The sequence below is a fragment of the Oncorhynchus mykiss genome, chromosome 2, assembly GCF_013265735.2.
Source record: "Oncorhynchus mykiss isolate Arlee chromosome 2, USDA_OmykA_1.1, whole genome shotgun sequence".
In the NCBI taxonomy this organism is placed as follows: Eukaryota; Metazoa; Chordata; class Actinopteri; order Salmoniformes; family Salmonidae; genus Oncorhynchus; species Oncorhynchus mykiss.
The window spans coordinates 65,727,247-65,752,234 of record NC_048566.1 but is presented as its reverse complement, the minus strand read 5'-3'; the positions used below and the strand labels follow the sequence as shown (position 1 = coordinate 65,752,234).

Genomic DNA, 24,988 nt, shown 5'->3' with positions numbered 1-24,988 from the left:
AGGAATAACTTTTCACTTCTCTCATTGACTTCTTTAACCCCAAACCCTGGCCTGGTCTGTTTAGTTTGTTTTGCAAGCGTTCCCAGAAGTCTCGCAATGTTGTGCCTCGGTTTAGAAACTGTGTGCGACAGCGTTCCAACTGGTCGTTCAGTTCAGCACCATTTCCGTTAAATTGAACGTGCCAGAACGTAAAAACATACCCGAACGCAGCCATGTTGTTTGCATGTGACAAATACAATTTGATTAGGTGTATGGAAGAAGTCGGAGCTCAAGGGTGTAAACGAGTTTCCCTCAAGTAATTACGAGTTGGAGAGGCGTTCAAGTGGATTTTCCAGTCATATGCTCGTATTTACAAGATGCTATGAACGCAGCATCGTCTCGCGCATGTGGATTGAAACATCCCTCAGACGATAAAGCTGATAGGTCGGGATGGAAATTTTGCGACCCCCCACTCAGCTAACTCTTCGTAATGACATTGCTTTGTAAACACATTTACAATCTGTTATTTTCGTTGATGCAGCGCGTGAAATATCCGTAGGAAGCTAAATTAGATGGGTGCGGTGTTCAAGTAAGAGCACGCATCAACAGGACTAGTGAAAAGCTGTAAAACCGGATGGAATTTACTGTCAGTTCGTGAATGTTTTAATCGTGTGAAAGCCTGCCCATTTCGTTGCTACCAGTCAAGCGAGAGGTAGCCGACAATGTGGAAGACGAGGGGCCCTAAAAAGCAAATCCCGTTAGGTGGAAACAGCTATGAAACCAACCCGTAACACCTGGGGACAAGATGAGCAGTTGACTTGACGTTTTGCCTTACCCGAAACGATAAATAACAGTTAACTTTGACTCTCGCAACCCTCGAGAAGCGTATTCGAAGAATCCGAGATAATGGTGGCTCTCTCATCGGTTTTAACGCCCCTTGCTCGGCAGCTGCACAGACATCTCATCAAGCAAACTAAAGGGCAACGTTTGATACCTGTGAGAAGATGCAACCTCACCGCATGTTCAAGCAAATATGTGCTTTCTGCCTGTAAGTGTCGAAACTTTTCATATATCTTGTATCATTATATTAAGTACAGTTGCTAGTTGTAGGCAATATATTTAAGACTAGAACAGTCAGTGCTATGATCACCACTAGTCACTCAGTCCAGCTGGCATGCCACACACATGATAAATAACTGTTAAATCTCTCAAGCAGCGGTAACGTTTTAATCAACGTCACTATGGCTACCAATTATGTATATAAATCCTTGGTTGCTACATTACCAAAGGGATAATGACATTGTGCACGCATTGCGATGAAAACAAAGAATACATGGAAACCAGGGAGTGGATTTCTGCATGAGTGAATCTGGTTCATTATGCCAGCAGCATACCATCCGGCATCTCGCTGCTGGAATGCCTCTGAAGTTAAGCAGGGTTGGTCCTGGTTAGTCCCTGGACCATTTGCAGCTGGAAGTGGTGTTGGAGGGCCAGTAGTAGGCACTCTTCCCTAAGGTCTAAAAAATGATCCCAAGGCAGTGATTGGAGTCATTGCCCTGTCTTTCGACTGGGTCGTTAAACTAATGTAATGTGTTGTACGCCAACTACGACTCGGCAAAGCATGCCGTTTATTATGCTACAGATGAAAGAAATTATGAACTTCACAGGGTGGAGAAAGTGCTCAGCCTTTAGCTTGATGCTCCATTCCAATGAATATCAAGGGTCTTATTCTGGTGACATGATGATTGATGCTTGACTGCTGTTTGACAAATAAAAATATTCTTGCTATTTTGTCCATAATAATCTCATGTAGACTATACCCGCACTGAATCTGCAAGCTGTTTTCTGGTGAGAAAATGAAAATGCTCTTTATTTTTTTTCTCCCCAATGTTGTAGTAGCTACTTTCTTGTCTCATCGCTACAACTCCCGTACGGGCTAGGGAGAGACGAAGGTTGAAAGTCATGCGTCCTCCGATACACAACCCAACCAGCTGCACTGCTTCTTAACACAGCGCGCATCCAACCCGGATGCCAGCCACACCAATGTGTCGCTACACCGTGCACCTTTTTTATGCTAATATAATCAAATTTGCATTAAAAAAAAGAGCATTTTCTCACCTGTGTTGTAATTCCAACAAATGGACTTGTTGCAGATGAAAGGCTGTGAGTGACGACGTAGTGCACATAAAAATTACTTTTACAGTTAAATTCCCATGTACCGAAATAAAAAATACAAGTCATTCGGGTTATGGGGGTGCTTTACAAGTAAGCCGTCATTGTAAATAAGAATTTGTTCTTAACTGACTTGCCTAGATTAAAGGTTAAATACATTTGCTGCAGTGCATTTTCAACTCTACTGAGGGTTTTGTCACAAATGCAGCGTTCTATAGGTAATGTGCCCACTCAGATGTTGGCACGTGCGTTTTAGCCAACAGCTTGCAGATAGTGTGGGTATAGCCTACGTGATGAGATTATTATGGACAAAAGAGCAAGATAAAAAATATTAATTTGTTAAATAGCAGCTAAGTATCGACCATCATGTCACCAGAAAAAGACCCTCAATATTTATTGGCATGAAGCATCACGCTAAAGACCGTGCTCTTTCACCACCCTGTGAAGTTAATCATCATTTATTTCATCTGTATCCTAATAAACTGCATTGTTTCCCAAGTTATAGTGGGAGGACCACACACCATATCATTGCGTGGCTCCAAGGTTACTTCAGTATAATGGTTATTGTATAAATATTTGTGCATAAAGCTGTTTCCGCCACCATTTTTCACATAATACAGACACAAAAAGATACCACCATGTCGAACAAACCAATAATGTCGCCATTTATAAAATTATTTCGAAATTACCTGTTTCCATCACAGCTGTTTTTTTAATATGGTATGACTTTACACTCAAACTGTGGATGGAAACTGTTACTGATAAACAAACATAGTAATAAAAAAAATCTTAAATGTATACTAGTATACTATATGTATACTATATATATTTTGGCAATAAATCCCATAATGTACTTCCACAGAGTCAGATTAACTCGTGGATACCATTTTTATGTCTGTCAAATAAGGAAGTTTAAGGTATTTTCACGAGCCAATGCTAACTAGTGTTAGCACAATGACACAGTCTATGTGCTAGCAGATAGCAATGACTGGAAGTCTATGGGTAACGCTAGTTAGCAACTTCCTTCAAACTGCATGCAGAGGTGTAAAAATGGTATCTACGAGTTCATCTGACTCTGGGGAAGTAGGTAAAAGGCCTCATTGCCAAAATCCCTTTAAATTCTGTCCAGTGTGTCCAGATTTCTATTATATGACATTTAATGACAATATGTGTGAAATAGTTTGTATAAAAAGCAGCTTTTCTTTGTTTTAAATTGTATGGGTTTACCTGAACAACAGAATGGTGTGGGCGTGTACTGGTCAATAGTAGAGGTCGACCGATTAATCAGGGCCAATTTCAAGTTTTCATAACAATCAGAAATCTGTATTTTGTGGCGCCTATTTATTTATTTTTTAATACCTTTTATTTAACTAGGCAAGTCAGTTAAGATCATATTCTTATTTTCAATGACGGCCTAGGAACGGTGGGTTAACTGCCTTGCTCAGGGGCAGAACGACAGATTTTCACCATGTCAGCTCGGGGGATCCAATCTTGCAACCTTAGTTAACTAGTCCAACGCAATAACGACCTGCCTCTCTCTCGTTGCACTCCACAAGGAGACTGCCTGTTACGCAAATGCAGTAAGCCAAGGTAAGTTGCTAGCTAGCATTAAACTTATCTTATAAAAAACAATCAATCATAATCACTAGTTAACTACACATGGTTGATGATATTACTTGATATTATCTAGCGTGTCCTGCATTGCATATAATCTGACTGAGCATACAAGTATTTAAGTGTCTGACTGAGCGGTGGTAGGCAGAAGCAGGCGCGTAAACATTCATTCAAACAGCTCTTCGTTGTGCGTCAAGCATTGCGCTGTTTATGATTTCAAGCCTATCAACTCCCGAGATGAGGCTGGTGTGACCGAAGTGAAATGGCTAGCTAGTTAGCGCACGCTAATAGCGTTTCTAACGTCACTCGCTCTGAGCCTTCTAGTAGTTGTTCCCCTTGCTCTGCATGGGTAACGCTGCTTTGATGGTGGCTGTTGTTGTTGTGTTGCTGGTTCGAGCCCAGAGAGGAGCGAGGAGAGGGACGGAAGCTATACTGTTACACTGGCAATACTAAAGTGCCTATGAGAACATCCAATAGTCAAAGGTTAATGAAAGACAAATGGTATAGAGGGAAATAGTCCAATAATTCCTATAATAACTACAACCTAAAACTTCTAACCTGGGAATATTGAAGACTCATGTTAAAAGGAACCACCAGCTTTCATATGTTCTCATGTTCTGAGCAAGGAACTGAAACGTTAGCTTTCTTACATAGCACATATTGCACTTTTACTTTCTTCTCCAACCCTTTGTTTTTGCATTATTTAAACAATTGAACATGTTTCATTATTTACTTGAGGCTAAATTGATTGTATTGATGTATTATATTAAGTTAAATTAAGTGTTCATTCAGTATTGTTATAATTGTCATTATTATAAATAAATACAAATTGGCTGATTTAATCGGTATTGGCTTTTTTGGTCCTCCAATAATCGGTATCGGCGTTGAAAAATCATAATCGGTCGACCTCTAGTCAATAGGCCTTTATCACACCCATAACGGTTGCATCTGGTCAGTGATTAGTTGCGTAGCACAACATCCTGCAAAATGGAGCTGTTATTTATTTTATTTTTTTACCACTCCTGCTTGACCTGCCAAAAGTAACCACATCTGTCTGATCAAATCTTGTTGCGCTCCACTCGGCGACTGAGGCCAAAGCTCGATAAATTATGTTCTTCCACGAGAACTACCTTTTCAATTATGAAGGTAAGTTTACCATCAGCTATATTTACCATCACCAGCTAGCTAGCTGTAGCTAACTCTGTAATGTTAGCTACCAACTCAAGCTACAACGTTATGGCATTGTTTAACCTGTGACTAAAGATAACACGTTATAGCTAGCAACAAGTAATTCAGTTCAAGTGCTACCAAATTGATTACGTGAGTCCTTCCTTGATTTGACAAATAATGATTTAAGTTTTTTAAATGTTTTTTGTTTTTCTGTAAATGTTCAGTATTGAGCAAGGGAACGGGGAGTTTGTTTGAGAGCTAGGTGCTACAGGTCAATGAGCAAGAACGAGGAGCCCCATTCACTGCAGGTTACCCATAGATAAGATTAGGAAAAGTTCAAATTTGACCAAGTTCATTGCTTTTGTTTTACTGTGGTTGCAGATTTCCTTTAACTCTACAATATAACTCTCATAAAGACCATACTCTTTGTTTATCTACTGTAGCACTGCCTAGCCCTTTCAATTAGGTTTGGCAGCTGTGCATTACATTTTTTGCTTTGTCTTCTATAGAAACAAATTTATAAATCATACTGCCACTGATATTGGTACTGTAGTTCACTTTGTACACGGACATGAAGCCTTCTGTCCTGTGTGCAACCACCTGGTTGCCTTGCTTTTCCAAACAATACAATGACAGCACGATGAGCATGAAGACTGTGCCACCACATGTACCATGCTCAAGTGTCCTGCAGACATGGCACAGGCCAAGGACTGTGGTAATATACTTTGTAGAGCTAGGCCTAGATGTTGTTTCTGTAATCATTTTGGAATGGTAAATGGGATCTCTGCACAAGTGTTCTTGTTTTCAGGGGAGCCGCCCAGAACCAACGACATCTGGAAAAAGTGGCTTAAAATCTACACTTTAACAAGCATACATCAATTTTCTGTGATGAGAGAAAAATATATATTTTCAGTCACGCTCTTAATAAACATTTTTTTGCAAGGAATATAAACACTTTCTCAACCGCGTCACAATAGTTTATCACTTTCTCCAACTTAATGCATCATTTTATTTCAGGGCCCCTTCCTGACCAGGCAGTGCGTTCTGCTGGAGAGGCTTTTGAGGAGCATTACACCCCAATTCCTGAGTTCCTCTGTCCTGCACAGCATAGTTGAACTGTCTCTATTTGATTCCAGTTTTGGATCTCTGCCCCGTGGTTCTGTGCTGTCTCACAAATGTCGCCCTGTTATGACAAGAAAGCTTGACAAACACCCAGATAATCCAGTCTTTCCCTAACTCCATATAGATGGGAAGTTAGAGTAAATTACACTTTGTCCCAAACTGCCACCAGTTCTACCATTTTAGAGAGCTTAATGGTCACGAGTTGTCAGCTGTGATCGAGGAAGGTACTGAAGGGCAATCGAGTCCCCACCATGGAGCCAAATGCGTTGGCCAAGAGTAACAGCCAGCAGGTTCCGTGGAGTATGTCACATGACAGTGGAGTCCTCTGGTCAGGCACTGGCAAGCCCTACTGGGTAAGGCAAACCAGTCAAATGAAAAGGGGCTTGGCTCTAGAGCCAGATGTGTTAAAACAGTACTCTGAAATGTATACTTTTCTCCAGGCCAGATGGTGTGACTGATCTTTAGCCACCCAGCACTTGGATGAGAACAGCAGCTTTACACTTACTGCTGGAACTGTGTGTGTCCAAGACCCCTTGTTCTAGTATTAAAAAATCAACAAAAGAGTGTGTGTGTGTGTGTGTGTGTAATATTTTATACATACATACAGTGCCTTGCGAAAGTATTCGGCCCCCTTGAACTTTGCGACCTTTTGCCACATTTCAGGCTTCAAACATAAAGATATAAAACTGTATATTTTTGTGAAGAATCAACAACAAGTGGGACACAATCATGAAGTGGAACGACATTTATTGGATATTTCTAACTTTTTTTAACAAATCAAAAACTGAAAAATTGGGCGTGCAAAATTATTCAGCCCCTTTACTTTCAGTGCAGCAAACACTCCAGAAGTTCAGTGAGGATCTCTGAATGATCCAATGTTGACCTAAATGACTAATGATGATAAATACAATCCACCTGTGTGTAATCAAGTCACCGTATAAATGCACCTGCACTGTGATAGTCTCAGAGGTCCGTTAAAAGCGCAGAGAGCATCATGAAGAACAAGGAACACACCAGGCAGGTCCGAGATACTGTTGTGAAGAAGTTTAAAGCCGGATTTGGATACAAAAAGATTTCCCAAGCTTTAAACATCCCAAGGAGCACTGTGCAAGCGATAATATTGAAATGGAAGGAGTATCAGACCACTGCAAATCTACCAAGACCTGGCCGTTCCTCTAAACTTTCAGCTCATACAAGGAGAAGACTGATCAGAGATGCAGCCAAGAGGCCCATGATCACTCTGGATGAACTGCAGAGATCTACAGCTGAGGTGGGAGACTCTGTCCATAGGACAACAATCAGTCGTATATTGCACAAATCTGGCCTTTATGGAAGAGTGGCAAGAAGAAAGCCATTTCTTAAAGATATCCATAAAAAGTGTTGTTTAAAGTTTGCAACAAGCCACCTGGGAGACACACCAAACATGTGGAAGAAGGTGCTCTGGTCAGATGAAACCAAAATTGAACTTTTTGGCAACAATGCAAAATGTTATGTTTGGCGTAAAAGCAACACAGCTGAACACCCCATCTGCACTGTCAAACATGGTGGTGGCAGCATCATGGTTTGGGCCTGCTTTTCTTCAGCAGGGACAGGGAAGATGGTTAAAATTGATGGGAAGATGGATGGAGCCAAATACAGGACCATTCTGGAAGAAAACCTGATGGAGTCTGCAAAAGACCTGAGACTGGGACGGAGATTTGTCTTCCAACAAGACAATGATCCAAAACATAAAGCAAAATCTACAATGGAATGGTTCAAAAATAACATATCCAGGTGTTAGAATGGCCAAGTCAAAGTCCAGACCTGAATCCAATCGAGAATCTGTGGAAAGAACTGAAAACTGCTGTTCACAAATGCTCTCCATCCAACCTCACTGAGCTCGAGCTGTTTTGCAAGGAGGAATGGGAAAAAATGTCAGTCTCTCGATGTGCAAAACTGATAGAGACATACCCCAAGCGACTTACAGCTGTAATCGCAGCAAAAGGTGGCGCTACAAAGTATTAACTTAAGGGGGCTGAATAATTTTGCACGCCCAATTTTTCAGTTTTTGATTTGTTAAAAAAGTTTGAAATATCCAATAAATGTCGTTCCACTTCATGATTGTGTCCCACTTGTTGTTGATTCTTCACAAAAAATACAGTTTTATATCTTTATGTTTGAAGCCTGAAATGTGGCAAAAGGTCGCAAAGTTCAAGGGGGCCGAATACTTTCGCAAGGCACTGTACATATATACAGTGGGGCAAAAAAGTATTTAGTCAGCCACCAATTGTGCAAGTTATCCCACTTAAAACGATGAGAGGCCTGTAATTTTCATCATAGGTACACTTCAACTATAACACAAAATGAGGGGGGAAAATCCAGAAAATCACATTGTAGGATTTTTAATGAATTTATTTGCAAATTATGGTGGAAAATAAGTATTTGGTCAAAAACAAAAGTTTCTCAATACTTTGTTATATACCCTTTGTTGGCAATGACAGAGGTCAAACGTTTTCTGTAAGTCTTCACAAGGTTTTCACACACTGTTGCTGGTATTTTGGCCCATTCCTCCATGCAGATCTCCTCTAGAGCAGTGATATTTTGGGGCTGTTGCTGGGCAACACGGACTTTCAACTCCCTCCAAAGATTTTCTATTTTGTTGAGATCTGGAGACTGGCTAGGCCACTCCAGGACCTTGAAATGCTTCTTACGAAGCCACTCCTTCGTTGCCCGGGCGGTGTGTTTGGGATCATTGTCATGCTGAAAGACCCAGCCACGTTTCATCTTCAATGCCCTTGCTGATGGAAGGAGGTTTTCACTCAAAATCTCACGATACATGGCCCCATTCATTCTTTCCTTTACACGGATCAGTCGTCCTGATCCCTTTGCAGAAAAACAGCCCCAAAGCATGATGTTTTCACCCCCATGCTTCACAGTAGGTATGGTGTTCTTTGGATGCAACTCAGCATTCTTTGTCCTCCAAACACGACGAGTTGAGTTTTTACCAAAAAGTTATATTTTGGTTTCATCTGACCATATGACATTCTCCCAATCTTCTTCTGGATCATCCAAATGCTCTCTAGCAAATTTCAGACGGGCCTGGACATGTACTGGCTTAAGCAGGGGGACACGTCTGGCACTGCAGGATTTGAGTCCCTGGCGGCGTAGTGTGTTACTGATGGTAGGCTTTGTTACTTTGGTCCCAGCTCTCTGCAGGTCATTCACTAGGTCCCCCCGTGTGGTTCTGGGATTTTTGCTCACCGTTCTTGTGATAATTTTGACCCCACGGGGTGAGATCTTGCGTGGAGCCACAGATCGAGGGAGATTATCAGTGGTCTTGTATGTCTTCCATTTCCTAATAATTGCTCCCACAGTTGATTTCTTCAAACCAAGCTGCTTACCTATTGCAGATTCAGTCAAAGTTGTTGACAGGCACAGGTAACTTGGTATATGTAAACTTCTGACCCACTGGAATTGTGATACAGTGAAATAACCTGTAAATAATTACTGGAAAAATGACTTGTCATGCACAAAGTAGATGTCCTAACCGATTTGCCAAAACTATAGTTTGTTAACAAGAAATTTGTGAAGTGGTTGAAAAACGAGTTTTAATGACTCCAACCTAGGTGTATGTAAACTTACGACTTCCAACTGTAAAATTATGTTTGTCAAGAACTACTGCCCCACTGAGTTGCATTTTATGTTTTAATTTCTTCAGTCCCAGGGAAACCCATACATTATTTTGGGGTACTTCCATTGGGAAAATAAAGTGGAAGTAAAAACGTTTTAAAATTTTAATCCGGTACAGTCTGGGCTCTAAATGTAAATGCATTGTTAGCACTGGTGCTCACAACTTTAAAAGGTTAGGAGCACAACATAGCATTTATTGAGATATAGCAGCCCTATATGAATTCTAGTTAAATCTGGAACACGTTATGCCCTAGAAAAATATATATACTGGTAATGTTACCAGGTTGTTAGCTAGCTAGTTAGTCAAGTGACAAACATGACTAAACAAGGTTTAAAACGAATGGTTAATGGCCGGTGACAGTTTTTAGGAATGTAAAATGCGGCTTCCAATCCTCGACAGGAAGAAAAAGAAACGTTGCCCTGGTTAATGAGTCCGATCTTTTGAACTGTGTGCTAGTAGGAAACAACCGTGTTCGCTGTAGTAAGGGTGCAAGCATGAAGCTAACAAATCTGCACTCAGGAAACAACGGTACAGCGAAGCTTTGTTACAACAATTATAATAAAAATAAATGTTTGTTGTCGCATTGGTGTTCCCAATTTAAAACTGCAGGTTACACAGCAGCGACGCACATTAGAGCCATGGCTACAGTAGCAAAAAGGTTCATTTACAAATAATTGTTCCCATTTAAAAAAACTTTTCCAACGGACCATTGTACAGATATAGGAGGTCCTAGTAGATTTATTGTAATGCCAGAAAATGCAGATTTAATAAACTTTGCGTTCAGAACTGAACGACTTCTGTCTCTCCTTCTGTGGAGAAGACCTGTTGGGCTGCCAAGTCCGTTTCTGTAACCTACCCACATTTGACTTATTCTGCAATTTCCTTTGAGTAAGAGGAAGGAAGTGGGTGAGTCCTCACGAAACCAGGACACCCCCCCTATATTGAAAAATGTGCCAAGTCTTAACTGGTGTATTTTCTATATTCATGTTTCGATTTTTCAATATGTATACATTTAATGTAGGACTTTTATTGAAATCAAAATACTACTGCTATTACTGAGCAAGTGGGGAAAACAATCATATGATACCAGTGTTTACTTTGTAGCACCTACAGATAAATGATGGAGTCTTAAAGGAGGCCTGGGTAAGGACAAAAATGTTATAAATATGCACATTTTCATTAATTATTTCTCAATTGTGCTTTGTTACAAATGTTAAATATATGTCAACAAACCTTCCTCCAAAGGACTGTTCTGTATATTAAATGTTGTGAAAATCTGCCAAATCATGGTATTTTTTTTTTTGTCCTAGTTTCATGAGGAATAACCCAAGTGTCTCATTCCTCCTCTGCTTTACTCATTTCTTTAAATGGGATGTAGGGAGGAGGCTTACTGGTCTAACTCGAAGTCTGTTGAATTGCTGGTCTACTGTAAGACATTTTAATCGTATTTTATGTTTGGCATTTTGACTATAATAGCTAAATAATAATGCAGGAAGCTGGAGAGTACACAATGAAAAGTAAGTGTCAGCATTTGTCTTTGTTTTAGTGGGTTAAGCAATAGGACCAAATGTGATTTACACATGTGCCCTGTATTTCCTGGTTGGGCTTTATTCATCACAAATGTTACTGTCAGCCAAGATTGAAATCCTCTCTCATCCTTTGACTCCAGTGCATCCAATGTGGCAGGGACCACTCGTTGCTCCAGGGGGTAACAGACAATCTCCTATCGATATTCGGGTGCGTAAGAGCGTTTTTGATCCGCACCTTAAGCCGCTGACCCCGGATTACGACCCCGGGACGTGCTCACAGATATGGAACAACGGGTACTCATTCCTGGTTGAGTACGACGACACCACCGACAAATCCAGTAAGGACTCTCTGCTCTGCAATATGCCTCATTAAAACCAGAATGCCCACCACGTGGAATGTGACTGATTTTAGCTTTTTAAGTATCCCTGCCCTAGTCTTATTTCTCAACATCACTCTGTCTTGAAATGTGTTGTTTAGACATTTCTCATTTTCAATTGAATGTTATTTCAAAATGTATATTTTGTTTCACTGCTTTAATAATATACTTTATACATATTTTCATTCCAATTATACAATAGGCTTATTGTGTAAAATAAAAATATAATCTGCCTGTGTGTGTGTGAAGAGAGAGGATACTTGTTTATGTTTTAGCATGTTTGTTTATACAATCATGTTTTTAACCCCCACTCAGTTGTTATTTATGTACTAGCCACTGTTTCCCATTCTTGGCTCTCTAATATAACACCGAATTATCTATTTATTCTTCTCCATCCCTCACTCAGTACTTAAAGGGGGTCCTCTGGAAGATAACTTCCGGCTGTGTCAGTTCCACTTCCATTGGGGGGAGAGCAACGCGTGGGGTTCCGAGCATACCGTGGACCGCCGCCTCTTCCCTGCTGAGGTAGCTACCGCACATCCTCTTCCTTGAGAGTTAGTGTGTTGTATTTTAAATGTCAATTTTGTTGAATGCCTCTAAGCAATTTGAAAAACCTCCTAACATGTCAAGTCTAGTAGAGCTGTAGTCTTCAGGAGACTATGGAATGGTGGAAGGACTGCTTTTAGACATCAGGGCATAGTGCTGTCCCAGCCAATCCATGACTATATTGGCATGGAATTTTTGTGACAGAGGGGTATTGTGCTGTTGGAAACCTCTACATATAGAAGCAAAATTCTCTGCGTGAACTGCATTCTGGTCAATCCTCATGACCCACCTTTTGTTATCTATTTTCATATTATTCCACTCACCTAAAGCACACTTACACAATAGAGGGAGTACTACTGTACTACTGTCTGTCTGGGGGAGGGTGCCATGCCAAGCTGTCGTTAATGGCTGTGAGAATCTGACCATGTCAGGGTTCTCAACATTCCCCAGGTGTAGAGAGGCTGAAGTTACGATTACAACACAACTCCCTGTGTGCCTAATAGGAGCACACCACAGTCTGAGTATTTATTGGTTTGTAACTCCTTTTTTCTTTATGTAAACCTCCCCTGATCCCAGTGTGACTGTGGGCCATTGTTGAGAACTGAAAGAGTGAAACAAAGAGGAGATACATGTGACCTCGGGGTCAGACAATGCTCAGTTTGGTTTAATAGATACTGATTCCTGTCAGTTAAGGATGGGTATTTTGGGGTGTATTTTGAAGTTCAGAATATGATCCCAAATTTGTTTTACTTCTGCTTTTTGGCTGTTGTTTATCTTGAGAATGATATTAAACATGAATTAGGTTAATCATTATTCAGCAACAGATATCATTTGTGACATGATATCTGGGGATAAGCACACTTTGATTTACATATCCTCCGTCTTTTCTGTTCCTAGCTCCACATGGTCCACTGGAACTCTAATAAGTACAGGCGGTTTGAGGAAGCTGTGATGGAGGAGAATGGACTGGCTGTTATCGGAGTCTTCCTCAAGGTCATTTATTGCTCTTCGTTAACATAGCTATTGATGCATCCCTTCAATATGCAACCCACCACCACTACTGTCATATACACACTTGACCACACACACACACACACACACACACACACACACCCCATGCCTGAGCGATGGACTCAGTGCTCAGACACAGATTATTTTACTCCTCAGATAGGGAAGAGACACGAGGGACTGCAGAAACTAGTGGATGCCCTACCTGCTGTCAGACACAAGGTGAGTTCAATGATTGGCCACTTAAATCATGAAGTTGTTTTTTTTCTTTTTTTTAAACCAAGGTTTCAAAGAGCACATTTCAAGCAGGTGGTATATGCCTCTGAGTTTCTGAGAAGGCCGCCAAGTGTAAGAACAAAAATAGTTAATGTACTGTTGGGCAATCTGGACAAGTCTCAGGTGGAGCACACGTGACATTTGTATGGCAATAGTATGTGAGGGGGAGAGTGACGACAGTGTAGGAGCTATACAGGAGTGGTAGAGGGTAGAACACCATTTGTTACCTCCCACAGAATTATTACACAAAATAACAATTCTGAAATATGATCAGAGATGGGAAGATGGTCAACTAACTGCCATCTAGTGGCCTTGAGTCAAATTACATGCCACTACTATCAGGTTATTATGGATGGGGAATGCCAATAATAATTATTATTATTACATGGTTGGCAGCACCATGTAACCCTTTCCTCTTTCCGTTTTCACTCCCTAGGACAGTGTTGTTGAGTTCACTAGGTTTGACCCAGCCTGCCTACTGCCTGCTAACATTGACGATTACTGGACGTATGCAGGGTCACTTACCACTCCTCCTCTGACTGAGGCAGTGACCTGGATTATCATGAAGCAGCACATCGAAGTCAGCCATGACCAGGTTAGTGTGGATTTGTATGTGTTTGTTTGCTAGTGGAGAACAGGGAGGGAACATCAATGGCATTACCAGCGGTTTACACCTTGGTATTTTAACTCTGTAGTTTCAGGTCTGCGTAACACATTGTCCCTTTCTCAGCTGGCAGTGTTCCGGAGCCTTCTCTTCACCTCGGCAGAGGAGGAGGTGCAGAAGAGCATGGTCAACAACTTCCGCGTGCAGCAGCCCCTGAGGGGCCGCACTGTGCGGTCCTCGTTCACCCCCTTCCTGCAGCAGGAGCCACCTGCAAAAGGTCCACACACAGGCCACTGACCGGTACACACTAACTCACTCGAACCCTTCAAACCAAAATTATGCAATTACCCCAGGAAGCCTTTTTTTTTACTCTACAGAAGTCATACTGCTGGCATCTTCTTTCCAAATGCCTTATGCATTCAGAAAGCACTCAATGATTTCGCTTAAATGACAGGGATTTTAGCATTCCAATGTCACCATCTAAGCTGTGGTATTCAAAGTCAGGGTTGTGACCTCTAGCTAGTTGGGTTGTGTGGGAACTGCTGTGGGTTCGCCCCCCCCCCCCCCCCCCCCCCAATATTAAAAGTAAGCAAATTGAGAGTACAGATCATTTTATTTGACATTATACAAATGTTTTTGAGAAAGAATTTGAAAAATACTATTTTGAGTAAATGTATTTAATGGTTTCTTTTAATTTTAATAAGAGAAACTTAAATTCATTACATTTTTATTTGTTGATGTAAAAATCGAAATGTTTCTGTTTTAAGGTTGTCATTAGCTCTGGGGTGGGGGGGTCTCGAAAGGATTACGAAAGAAAGGGTTGGTCCCCCCTGAAAAAGTTAGAATACCAATGATCTATAGGCTTTAAATGTTTTATTTTTTTATTTTTATTTTTTTTACATCTGTCTCACTGTCTGCTGTTCTGTCAATAATTGAAAGTCATCAACACATGGCAGGTATATTGCTGTAGTCGACGCTAACATATTTTTGAAAATCATGTGTCTTAGGTGAATCTGGTTGGAGATTTTTATGAATCCTCTTAATGTTTATAAGTTGTAAATCTTATTTATTCACTCCTTATTAACAGTCAAACTTTACATGCTTCCAGAAACAAATGATTGATGCTGCTGGAATCATTTGAAGTACTATCAACACTTATTATGTAAACTAAAGATTATGAATATCACCCTCTTGTGGAAAGAGTACTTCTACAGTCATTTTTTTCTTCCTTGACAAAGTATTTGAGGTGAAGGGGCATCATATATGAATGGGGGTTTAGTTTGAAGGTTTAAGCTCTAAATTTGTTTACAGCATATAAGCGAAGAGGTTTAGTTCATTCTATTTAGGCCTAGCTAAGGCTCCAAACTGCACACATGATTGTTGCTCAATATGTTTTTAGGTGATTTGATGGATTTTAATACATAGTCTTGAGTAGACTAGAATGTACATCTCAGTATCTTTAACTTAGATGTAAAAGTAATGTGTAGGATGTACAGCTTCATTATGCCTTATAAGCACAGGGAAACCAGGGCATTTGTTACAACTAATATGTTGAATTCTATAGCAAACATTGACTTTTTTTTTTTACATGTGTCTAAGATTATTTTCCTCTTGTAATCAAATTCTTCTGTTGTACTAAAAAGGACTCTACCATAGTGCCTTCCATGTTATGCATAATACTCACACACACGGTCACCTTTGTTTTCATAGATCAATAGCTCACTGCAGTGTCTGTTCTGTTGGAGCCTGCTGGTTTAATTAATATTGACAATATTATGCCCCTCGCAGGTTTTTAACAGGCAGTCGGTAGATTGTTTGCCAATTTCTGATCCAGGAGCTGTGGGAGAGTTTAGAGAGGGTGTCACATGTACATCATTAGCATGTTGGTTCTGTATTTATTTATTGGTGGAGGTCAGAAGGATTTGACTTGCCTTTTAGAAGCACTAGCAGCACACCGACAGGAATCATTCTCCTGATAGTTGTATGTCATTTCTTGAGACTGTTTAGCTTCGACTGTACTCTGAAAACTGCTATTTGTTCAGACCTTGTTATTGCAATAATTTGGAGATGATTTTAAAGTTTACAGCGGAACCATCCATAAATGCAAAATATCTAGGTAGCTGGACAGGGATTACAGTGGGACCAACTACATGTATCAACTTGAAAACATACCTGAACTTAATGTTATGCTTTAATAGCATTCCAAAAGGTTGTTTACGGTAAAATAAGCATTGCTATTCCCTGTGTTGACACACAACCATGATAAGTGATATAGCACATTTTATAGCAATTGTAATACATGCACTATATGACCAAAAGTATGTGGACACCTGCTTGTCGAACATCTCATTCCAAGCTCATGGGCATCGATATGGAGTTAGTCCCCCCTTTGCTGCTATAACAGCCTCCACTCTTCTGGGAAGGCTTTCCACTAGATGTTGGGGCATTGCTGTGGGGAATTGAGCAACAAGAGAATTAGTTAGGCCTGGCTCGCAGTCAGCGTTCCAATTCATCCCAAAGGATGTTCGATAGGGTTGAGGTCAGGGCTCTCTGCAGGCCAGTCAAGTTCTTACACACTGAAACAGGAAAGGGCCTTCCCCAAACTTTTTCCACCAAGTTCGAACCACAGAATCGTCTAGAATGTCATTGTATACTGTAGCGTTAAGATTTCCCATCACTAGAACTAAGAGGCCTAGCCCGAACCATGAAAAACAGCCCCAGACCATTATTCCTCCTCCACCAAACTTTACAGTTGGCACTATGCAGTCAGGCAGGTAGCGTTCTCCTGGCGTCCACCAAACCCAGATTCGCCCGTAGGCCTGCCAGATGGTGAAGCTTGATTCATCACTCCAGAGAACGCGTTTCCACTGCTCCAGAGTCCAATGGCGGCGAGCTGTAGACCACTCCAGCCGACGCTTGGCATGGCGCATGGTGATCTTAGGCTTGTGTGTCTACCACTTCGCGACTTAGCCGTTGTTGCTCCTAGACGTTTCCACTTCACAATAACAGCACTTACATTTGACCGGGTCAGCTCTAGCAGGGCAGACATTTGATGAACTGAGTTTTTGGGGGCTCCCAAGTGGCGCAGCGGTGTAAGGCATTGTTTCTCAGTGCTAGAGGCGTCACTACAGACCCTAGTTCAATTCCAGGTTGTATCACAACCGTCGTGATTGGGAGTCCCATAGGGTGGCGCACAATTTGGGAAGGACTTGCCTAGTTAAATAAATAAAAAATGTTGGAAAGGTGGCATCCAATGTCGATGCCCTGTTGAAAGTTACTGAGCTCTTCAGTAAGGCCATTCTAATGCCAATGTTTGTCTATGGAGTTTGCATGGCTGTGTGCTCGATTTTCTTTCATACACCTGCCAGCCACAGGTGTGGCTGTAAATAGCCAAATTCACTAATTGAAGTGGTACCCACATACTTACACACACACACACACACACACACACGTGTATCGTGCTGCCTATTTTCCATTGGCCTACTTCTCGTTGCAGTTTGATGGGTGTGCCTTGCAGTGCTTCACTGTTTTCTTCAAAGATCTTTAAATAAGACATCTTGGTTAGAGAGTGACTGGGAAATATAGAGGGGGGTCTTATGTACTGTGAGCTCAAAGTATTGGGACAGTGACACATTTTTTGTTGTTGTTTTGGCTCTACTTCAGTTACAGATGCACATATCACACCCTGTTATTGTAATGGTGAGTTTAGCATGTCTTGGGTATGATATTTGTGGGTCTGTAACTTTCTCGCTCATCATTATTCACGATTCATTCAGTATTATACATAATTGTGGTAGCATCCACATGAATGTAGAAGTGTTTAGAAACATATTATATTTTTATTTACAATAAGTGACTCCAAAATGACACAATGAATTACCATTTATTTCTAATCGGCAAAAAAAAATGAAACAACTAAAACAAACAGCAAATGCATCCAAGAAATGTGTAGTCACGAGCTTGATGTATTCATTACGTGCTATGACTATGGGACCAATTACTAGTTTAGTACACATGTGAATTTGTCCCAATACTTTTAGTCGCCTAAAATTGGGGGGGTATACAAAAAGTGCTGTCATTTCTAAACCGTTCACCAGATATGGATGACAATACTATCAAATTAAAGGTAACCTCCTAGTCATTGTATCATTTCAAATCCAAAGTGCTGGAGTACAGAGCCAAAACAACAACAAATTGTCACTGTCCCAATACTTTTGGAGCTCACTGTATGTGCAATGTTCAGAGACAGTGAAGGAAGAGCTTTGACGTGGGTGCTAAAAAGATTGGAGGAGAAAATGGTTGATTGGTTTGTTCTATGAACAGGGAATGAAAGGGAGAGCAGTCACAGAGGGAGCTTTGGTATTGTTCTATAAAGCATTAAGTGAGAGGACGGTTGTCTTTTGTGTGTGTGTGTGTGTGTGTGTGTGTATATATATTTCAATAACAATGTCCCTGTACAAACTGTTCTCTGTACGGCCTGGCCCTCTCCCCAATAGGTCAATTGCAGAGAAGTAGCTTGACAATAACATGTTCTGAAAACTGAAAAGCACTGTTCAAGACTCCAGCCCTCCATACCTACTTGACACTTATGCCTGTTTCACTGCGTTACCTATGAAATTGAAGGTGACCCCTTTTCACACTACGGGTTAGGGGAACAATGTTTGGGTACAGGGAGGATTTGAATGGGGTTACGAAACAGTTGTGCATTTTAGGTGTTGGTTTGATGTGGGCATTTTTATGGGTAAGTGATGGTAGGACAGAGATTCACTTTTTTTTGCTGTAACTGTGGTAAGGGACCTATTTTCTGCCCCCTATTTGTCCTGGTCTGTTTAGTTATGTTCTGCCTTTTTAATCTCCAGTGGGATGTTTCCTTTCACTTAACTGTATTTTTGTTTTCAAATTATAAATACTAAATGGTAACTGGAATGTGATTTAACTGTAATGACTGTACTTTAAATCATGATCATTAGTCTTGATTAATCTGTCATCAATGATGAACTGCTGTATTTTCATGTATATGCCACCAGTGACTCTTTTAAACGTGTCAAACTTAGCATACACAATGATCCAGATCGATGTACATGTTTTACATAAATGGGACTTATGCGGAACTTCCACTTAACTTGCCCTACACCATTGTGTTGCCAGTGTTTTTATGTTGATGTAAGCTCTAGTATCATTGTTTCCATCAGGAGTGTGACACTAAAGACTTGGGGTGAGCAGGATCAACAACCTCTGCATCAAGACAGTTTCTTTGTGAGGTGTTCACAGTTAGCCATTGTTATGTGTGCTGAACAAAAATCTAAACTGAACATTTTCAACAATTTTACTGAGTTACAGTTCATATAAGGAAATAGGTCAATTGACATAACAGACCGAAATACTCCTCAGCACCCCCTCAGATGATCCCACAGGTGAAGAAGCCGGATGTGGAGGTCCTGGTTACACATGGTTGTGAGGCCGGTTGGGCATACTGCCAAATTTTCAAAAATTATGTTGGAGGTGGCTCATGGTAGAGAAATTAACATTAAATTCTCTGGTAACAGCGCTGGTGGACATTCCTGCAGTCAGCATGCCAATAGCACGCTCCCTAAAAACTTGAGACATCTGTGGCATTGTGACACAACTGCACATTTTAGAGTGACCTTTTATTTTCCCTAGCACAAGGTGCACCTTTGTAAAGATCATGCTGTTTAATCAGCTTCTTGATATGCCACACCTGTCAGATGGATGGATTATCTTGGCAAATGAGAAATGTTCACTAACAGGAATATAAACAAATTTGTGCTCAAAATATGAGAGAAGTATGCTTTTTGTGCGTATGGAACATTTCTAGGATCTTTTATTTCAGCTCATGAAACTAACACTTTATATGTTGTGTTTATATTTTTGTTCGGTATAAATGCCAGCTTCCTGTGGCCTGGTATTGGGCCCAAGTCAGAGCAGGTCCGCTGGAGTCATGGCCCACAATTCTGAGCCTTTTGGGTAAAACACCTCAGATGGAAACTTGACAGTGCTTCCCCTTGCTTTGTTTGCTACGTAGCAGGTGTTTTCCTGGAGCTAGAGGAGTGTTCTACGTTTGTTGTGATGTCGTAAATGTTGTATTTCTTTTATCAATGGGTGGCCACATTCCTGCCCCATGGGCCGGAAGGAAAACTGCTATTGAGGGTCTGTGGTTCAAGGGCTAGATTGGGGCCCCTCTCCCAACAGGCATGTTGTACCAGGTGCTTGATTAGCCCAGTCCAGCCGTACAACCAGGAAGCCACTGCTGACAAATGTTCATATAGAAGATTTTAAAGATGAATATATTAAAGAAATGAGTACACTGTGTTTTAGTATTTGTATAGTATTTTGACTTGCTGGTGGTATTAAAATGCTTATATGGAATGTGGTGTTCATCTGGGGAAAGTGATGTAGTTAAGTCTGTTATGGGACATGCTGGTCTCTACTTGAGTAATGCTCAGCAGCCAGAACCCAGTAAAATCTGCAGTAGCAACAACCATGATGTCACAATGATCTGGGTTGTTAGAAAGGTCCCCTATAAATGAATGGTTGTGCTGTGCATTGTTCCCCATTCGACAGGAGCCTAGGCCTGGGCAGGCAATAAGGACCTGGTTCCAGGACCCATAACCCCACACCAGACCTAGTCGGCACCTTTGAAGACAAAACAGAGAATGGAGCCAGGGTGTGGATATTTAGATATGTTAGGAAACATGGTTTGAGTTTTATCTCAACCTGATTCAAACAGACCCTCATCTGTTTATTATAGTTGGCCACTGGATATAAAAATGGGATAAGAGTTGTCTCCCAAAAGGCTGCAGGTTCCCCATTGTGTGGGAGAGTTTGAGAACCTGCTTTATGAACTGTGTATAACAAATGGGGGAATTAAATGAACATTCGATTAGAGTGAATATTTTCGTGACCACATAGCTATCAACTCTGCATTCAGAGCATGAGAATCCACCCACTGAAGCTAGGACAGCAGAGTCCGTTCCCATCTTCCGAAAACAACTGAAACCCTACCTCGTCAAAGAGCATCTTAAAGACATCTCAGTTTTATCCGCCTAAATGCGGAAGACACATTTCAATTGAATAGATTTAGTTGGACATCTGACTAGGTATCCCCCCTTTCCCTTTAAAAGGCGTACACTTGTCTTTTCCTATTAGCACTGAATCTGCTCTATAACTTCTGTATTGAGGAACAATGTACTGTGACTGTGATGTGGTTGTCTCACCTAGCTATCTTCAGTTTAATGCACTTACTGTAAATCGCTTTTGATAAAGGTGTCTACTAAATTACTAAAATGTAAATGTAAAATGTCATTCTTATGAAGGCCTGTGGACCTCTTCTTCTGACCATACACTTCAAGATGAAGTGGTGGTTAGAAAAGGTCTAATTAAAGATCATTTCTTCTTCTCTTGGTTTTGTTCGTTGTTTTAACAGTATATTTTTTTAGACCAAAAGACAAAAAAGACCAGATGCTGAAAGTGTAACAGGAACCTGCAGCTTGAGGACGTTCTCTCAGAACTCTCATCCAGCTGCTCTTCCTCCCCCTCAACTCTTTTTATGTTTGGTTTATTAGATATTTCAATCAGCTTCTCATAGATGGGGATTTAGAACTAGGAAATCCACTCTGTGACGTGAATGGAAGACCTTGGCTTCAACAGTAATTAGCTCCTTGAAACACGAAATTAGGATAGTCCAGGCTCTTTGTTATGAGTCTGGTTGGCAGTATGTTTTGTTCATAGGATATTCACACATTGGTTTGAACTGAAGAAAATAACTTGTTTGTTCATTGTTTTCAGTCGATCTGAAAGTGAAATGGCATTAACATTTCGCTCAATACGGAACTGGTCAGATGACGCGGATGCTACACTACAGGACGGTTTTGCTAGCACAGACTGGAATATGTTCCGGGATTCATCCAGTGGCATTGAGGAGTACACCACCTCAGTCACTGGCTTCATAAATAAATGCATAGATGACTTCGTCCCCACAGTGACTGTACGTACACATCTCAACCAGAAGCCAAGGATACAGGATACAGGCAACACCCACATCGAGCTAAAGGCTAGAGCTGCTGATTTTCAAGGAGCGGGAGACTAATCCGGATGCTTATAAGAAATCCCACTATGCCCTCAGACGAACCATCAAACAAGAAAAGTGTCAATACAGGATTAAGATTGAATCCTACTACACCGGCTCTGATGCTCGTCGGATGTGGCAGGGCTTGAAAACTATTACGGACTACAAAGGGAAACCCAGACGAGAGCTGCCCAGTGACGCGAGCCTACCAGACGAGCTAAATGCCATATATACTCGCCTTGAGGCAAGCAACACTGAAGCATGCACACAAGCACCAGCTGTTCTGGATGACTGTGTGATAACGCTCTCGGTAGCCGATGTGAGCAAGACCTTTAAACAGGTCAACATTCACAAAACCGCTGGGCCAGACGGATTAGCAGGACGTGTACTCAAAGCATGCGCTTTGGTATCACCGCCTGGTATGGTAACTGCTCGGCATGTGACCGTAAGGCGCTACAGAGGGTAGTGCGAATGGCCCTGTACATCACTGGGGCCAAGCTTCCTGGCATCCAGGATCTATATACTAGGCGGTGTCAGAGGAAAGCCCATAAAATTGTCAGAGACTCCAGTCAGCCAAGTTATAGACTGTTTTCTCTGCTACCTCACGGCAAGCATACCGGAGTGCCAAGTCTAGGACCAAAAGGCTCCTGAACAGCATCTACCCCCAAGCCATTAGACTGCTGAACAATTCATAAAAATCGCCACCGGACAATTTACATTGACACCCCCCCTCTCGTACTACTCGCTGTTTGTTTGTTACCTTTGCATAGTCACCTCACCCCCACCTACATGTACAGATGACCTCAGCTAGCCTGTATCCCTTCACACTGACTCGGTACCGGTGCCCCCTGTATATAGCTTCGTTATTCTTATTGTGTTACTTTTTAATATTTATTTTTATTTTAGCCTACTATATATTTTCTTCTTCTTGAACTGCACTGTTGGTTAAGGGCTTGTAAGTAAGCATTTCACGGTAAAATCTACACTTGCTGTATTCGGCACATGTGACAAATTAAGTTTGATATGATTGGATTTTGATTGGATTATTGATTTATCAGTCAAATTCACATTACACACAGAGACATTAGGAATGGGGACTGTCGTTCTCTTGATTTTTCAATATACTTGCTGAAATGTTCAAGTACTGCATGCAGTGAATGTTAGGCTACTTCCAGGTAACTTTGCCTTTATCTCAGATCATGTGAGCTTCCAACAAAGTAGAGCTTGTATAACATTCATTCAGTTGTGTAATTGTTTTCACTTATCCTCACTGCTTTGAGGATTACTGTTTATGGGACTCCTTATCCTAATAACCACACTCTTAACAAACAAAAGTGTTCCATGCCTCAGATCCTCTCTGTGCCCCCGCTGACAGGCCTACTATGGGCTCCATTCAGAGGACGGAATGATGATTTTCTCTTCCTGATGTTGACCAGCCCTGAAATTGAGGTCAGTCCCACCCTTAGATCACCTGCCAGGAGAAAAAGCAGAACCTCCACATCTGGAGGCAGCAGCACCTTCATCAAAGAATCCCGATGTGACGCTGTCGTTCTCTGCAAACATCAAAATAGTGACTCGCTCCTGCAGGTTCATGCTCTACAACCCTCAAACTCAACACTGGGCCTCGAAGCCAGTTCCACTGCTTTTTAAAATGGTTCCCCTTTAATCAGGGACTGATTAATTATCAGGTAGAACAGAAAACCAGCAGGCTCTGGACCTCGTAGGAAGACCTCTACAACATCCGTAGAGTACGACCTTTCCTCACACAGGAAGTGGCGCAGGTCCTAATCTGGGCACTTGTCATATTCCATCTGGACTACTGTAACTCTCTGTGGGCTGGACTCACCGCTTATGCCATCAAACTCAACCTGCAACCTATCCAGAACGCCGCAGCCCGTCTGGTGTTCAACCTTCCCAAGTTCTCCCATGTCACCCGCTCCTCCGCACACTCCACTGGCTTCCAGTCGAAGCTCGCGTCCACGACAAGACCATGGTGCTTGCCCACGGAGCAACAAGGGGAACTGCGCCTCCCTACCTTCAGGCAATGCTCAAACACTACATCCCAACCTGAGCACTCCGTTCTGCCATCTCTGATCTTTTGGCTGTCCCACCGCTATGGGAGATCAGCTTCAGCCCAGTGAAAACTCTTCTCTGTCCTGGCACCCCAAAGGTGGAACCAGCTTCCCCCTGATGCTAGAACAGAAGAATCCCTGCATATCTTCCAAAAACGTCTGAAGCCCCCCCCCCCTCCAAAAAAAACAACAACCTTGCACTTGTCTTTTTCTACTGGCACTGACTTTGCTGGTAACTTCTTTATTGAGGAAAAATGTACTTACAATGACTGTGATGTGGTGGTCTCACCTAGCTATTGTCATGTTTGGAGATTTGCTGGTCTTGTCCACTTAGTGTAGATAGGCTCTTCAGTCTCCAGATGACCATTAGCTAACAGTTAGCAAGCTGAACTAACTATCGTTACAGTACTGTAGCTGCCTATTCTCTTGTATCTACACAGACCTTATGTGTGGGAAGGTCTACAACAGGGATCATCAACTAGATTCAGCCGTGGGCAGATTTTTTTGTTGAGCGGATGTTTGGGGGGCTGGAACACAATTACATATAATTTGTAGACTGCAAATTGACCGCAAGAAGCCCAAACAGAATGTTTGACTAAAACATAATCATATCAAACCTTGCATACATTTGTATATTATCACGTGTCTCTCTATTATACTTGAGAACATATTTCTTAAATTAAAATCACTGATTTCCTGTTGTTTTTACAGTCTTTTATGTCCAACAATGAAAATAAAAATATATACTTTTTTGCTCAGAAAA

At 41.4% G+C, this 24,988-nt stretch overlaps 1 protein-coding gene across 2 annotated transcripts; it reads left to right on the top strand.

Moving 5' to 3' along the window:
• Nucleotides 1-189: 189 nt before the first annotated feature.
• Nucleotides 190-21,504, top strand: LOC110493906 (carbonic anhydrase 5B, mitochondrial). 2 transcript variants are annotated; one of them, XM_021568500.2, is made up of 8 exons: nucleotides 190-1,027; nucleotides 11,397-11,594; nucleotides 12,040-12,158; nucleotides 13,077-13,172; nucleotides 13,347-13,409; nucleotides 13,900-14,058; nucleotides 14,194-14,367; nucleotides 20,650-21,504. In XM_021568500.2, exons 1-7 carry the CDS (start codon nucleotides 886-888, stop codon nucleotides 14,362-14,364), a joined length of 948 nt encoding a protein of 315 aa, XP_021424175.1. In that variant the 5' UTR covers nucleotides 190-885; the 3' UTR covers nucleotides 14,365-14,367; nucleotides 20,650-21,504. The 2 variants fall into 2 exon arrangements, with proteins under 2 accessions (XP_021424175.1, XP_021424184.1); XM_021568509.2 differs by lacking the exon at nucleotides 190-1,027 and adding an exon at nucleotides 11,034-11,244.
• Nucleotides 21,505-24,988: the final 3,484 nt, after the last annotated feature.

Excerpts from the sequence above, each read along its gene's own strand:
- LOC110493906 (XM_021568500.2), top strand. The coding sequence starts at position 886 with ATGGTGGCTCTCTCATCGGTTTTAACGCCCCTTGCTCGGCAGCTGCAC. Across the intron at positions 1,028-11,396 it reads CAAATATGTGCTTTCTGCCT|TGCATCCAATGTGGCAGGGA; the intron begins GTAAGTGTCGAA and ends CTTTGACTCCAG. Across the intron at positions 13,173-13,346 it reads TTATCGGAGTCTTCCTCAAG|ATAGGGAAGAGACACGAGGG; the intron begins GTCATTTATTGC and ends TTTACTCCTCAG.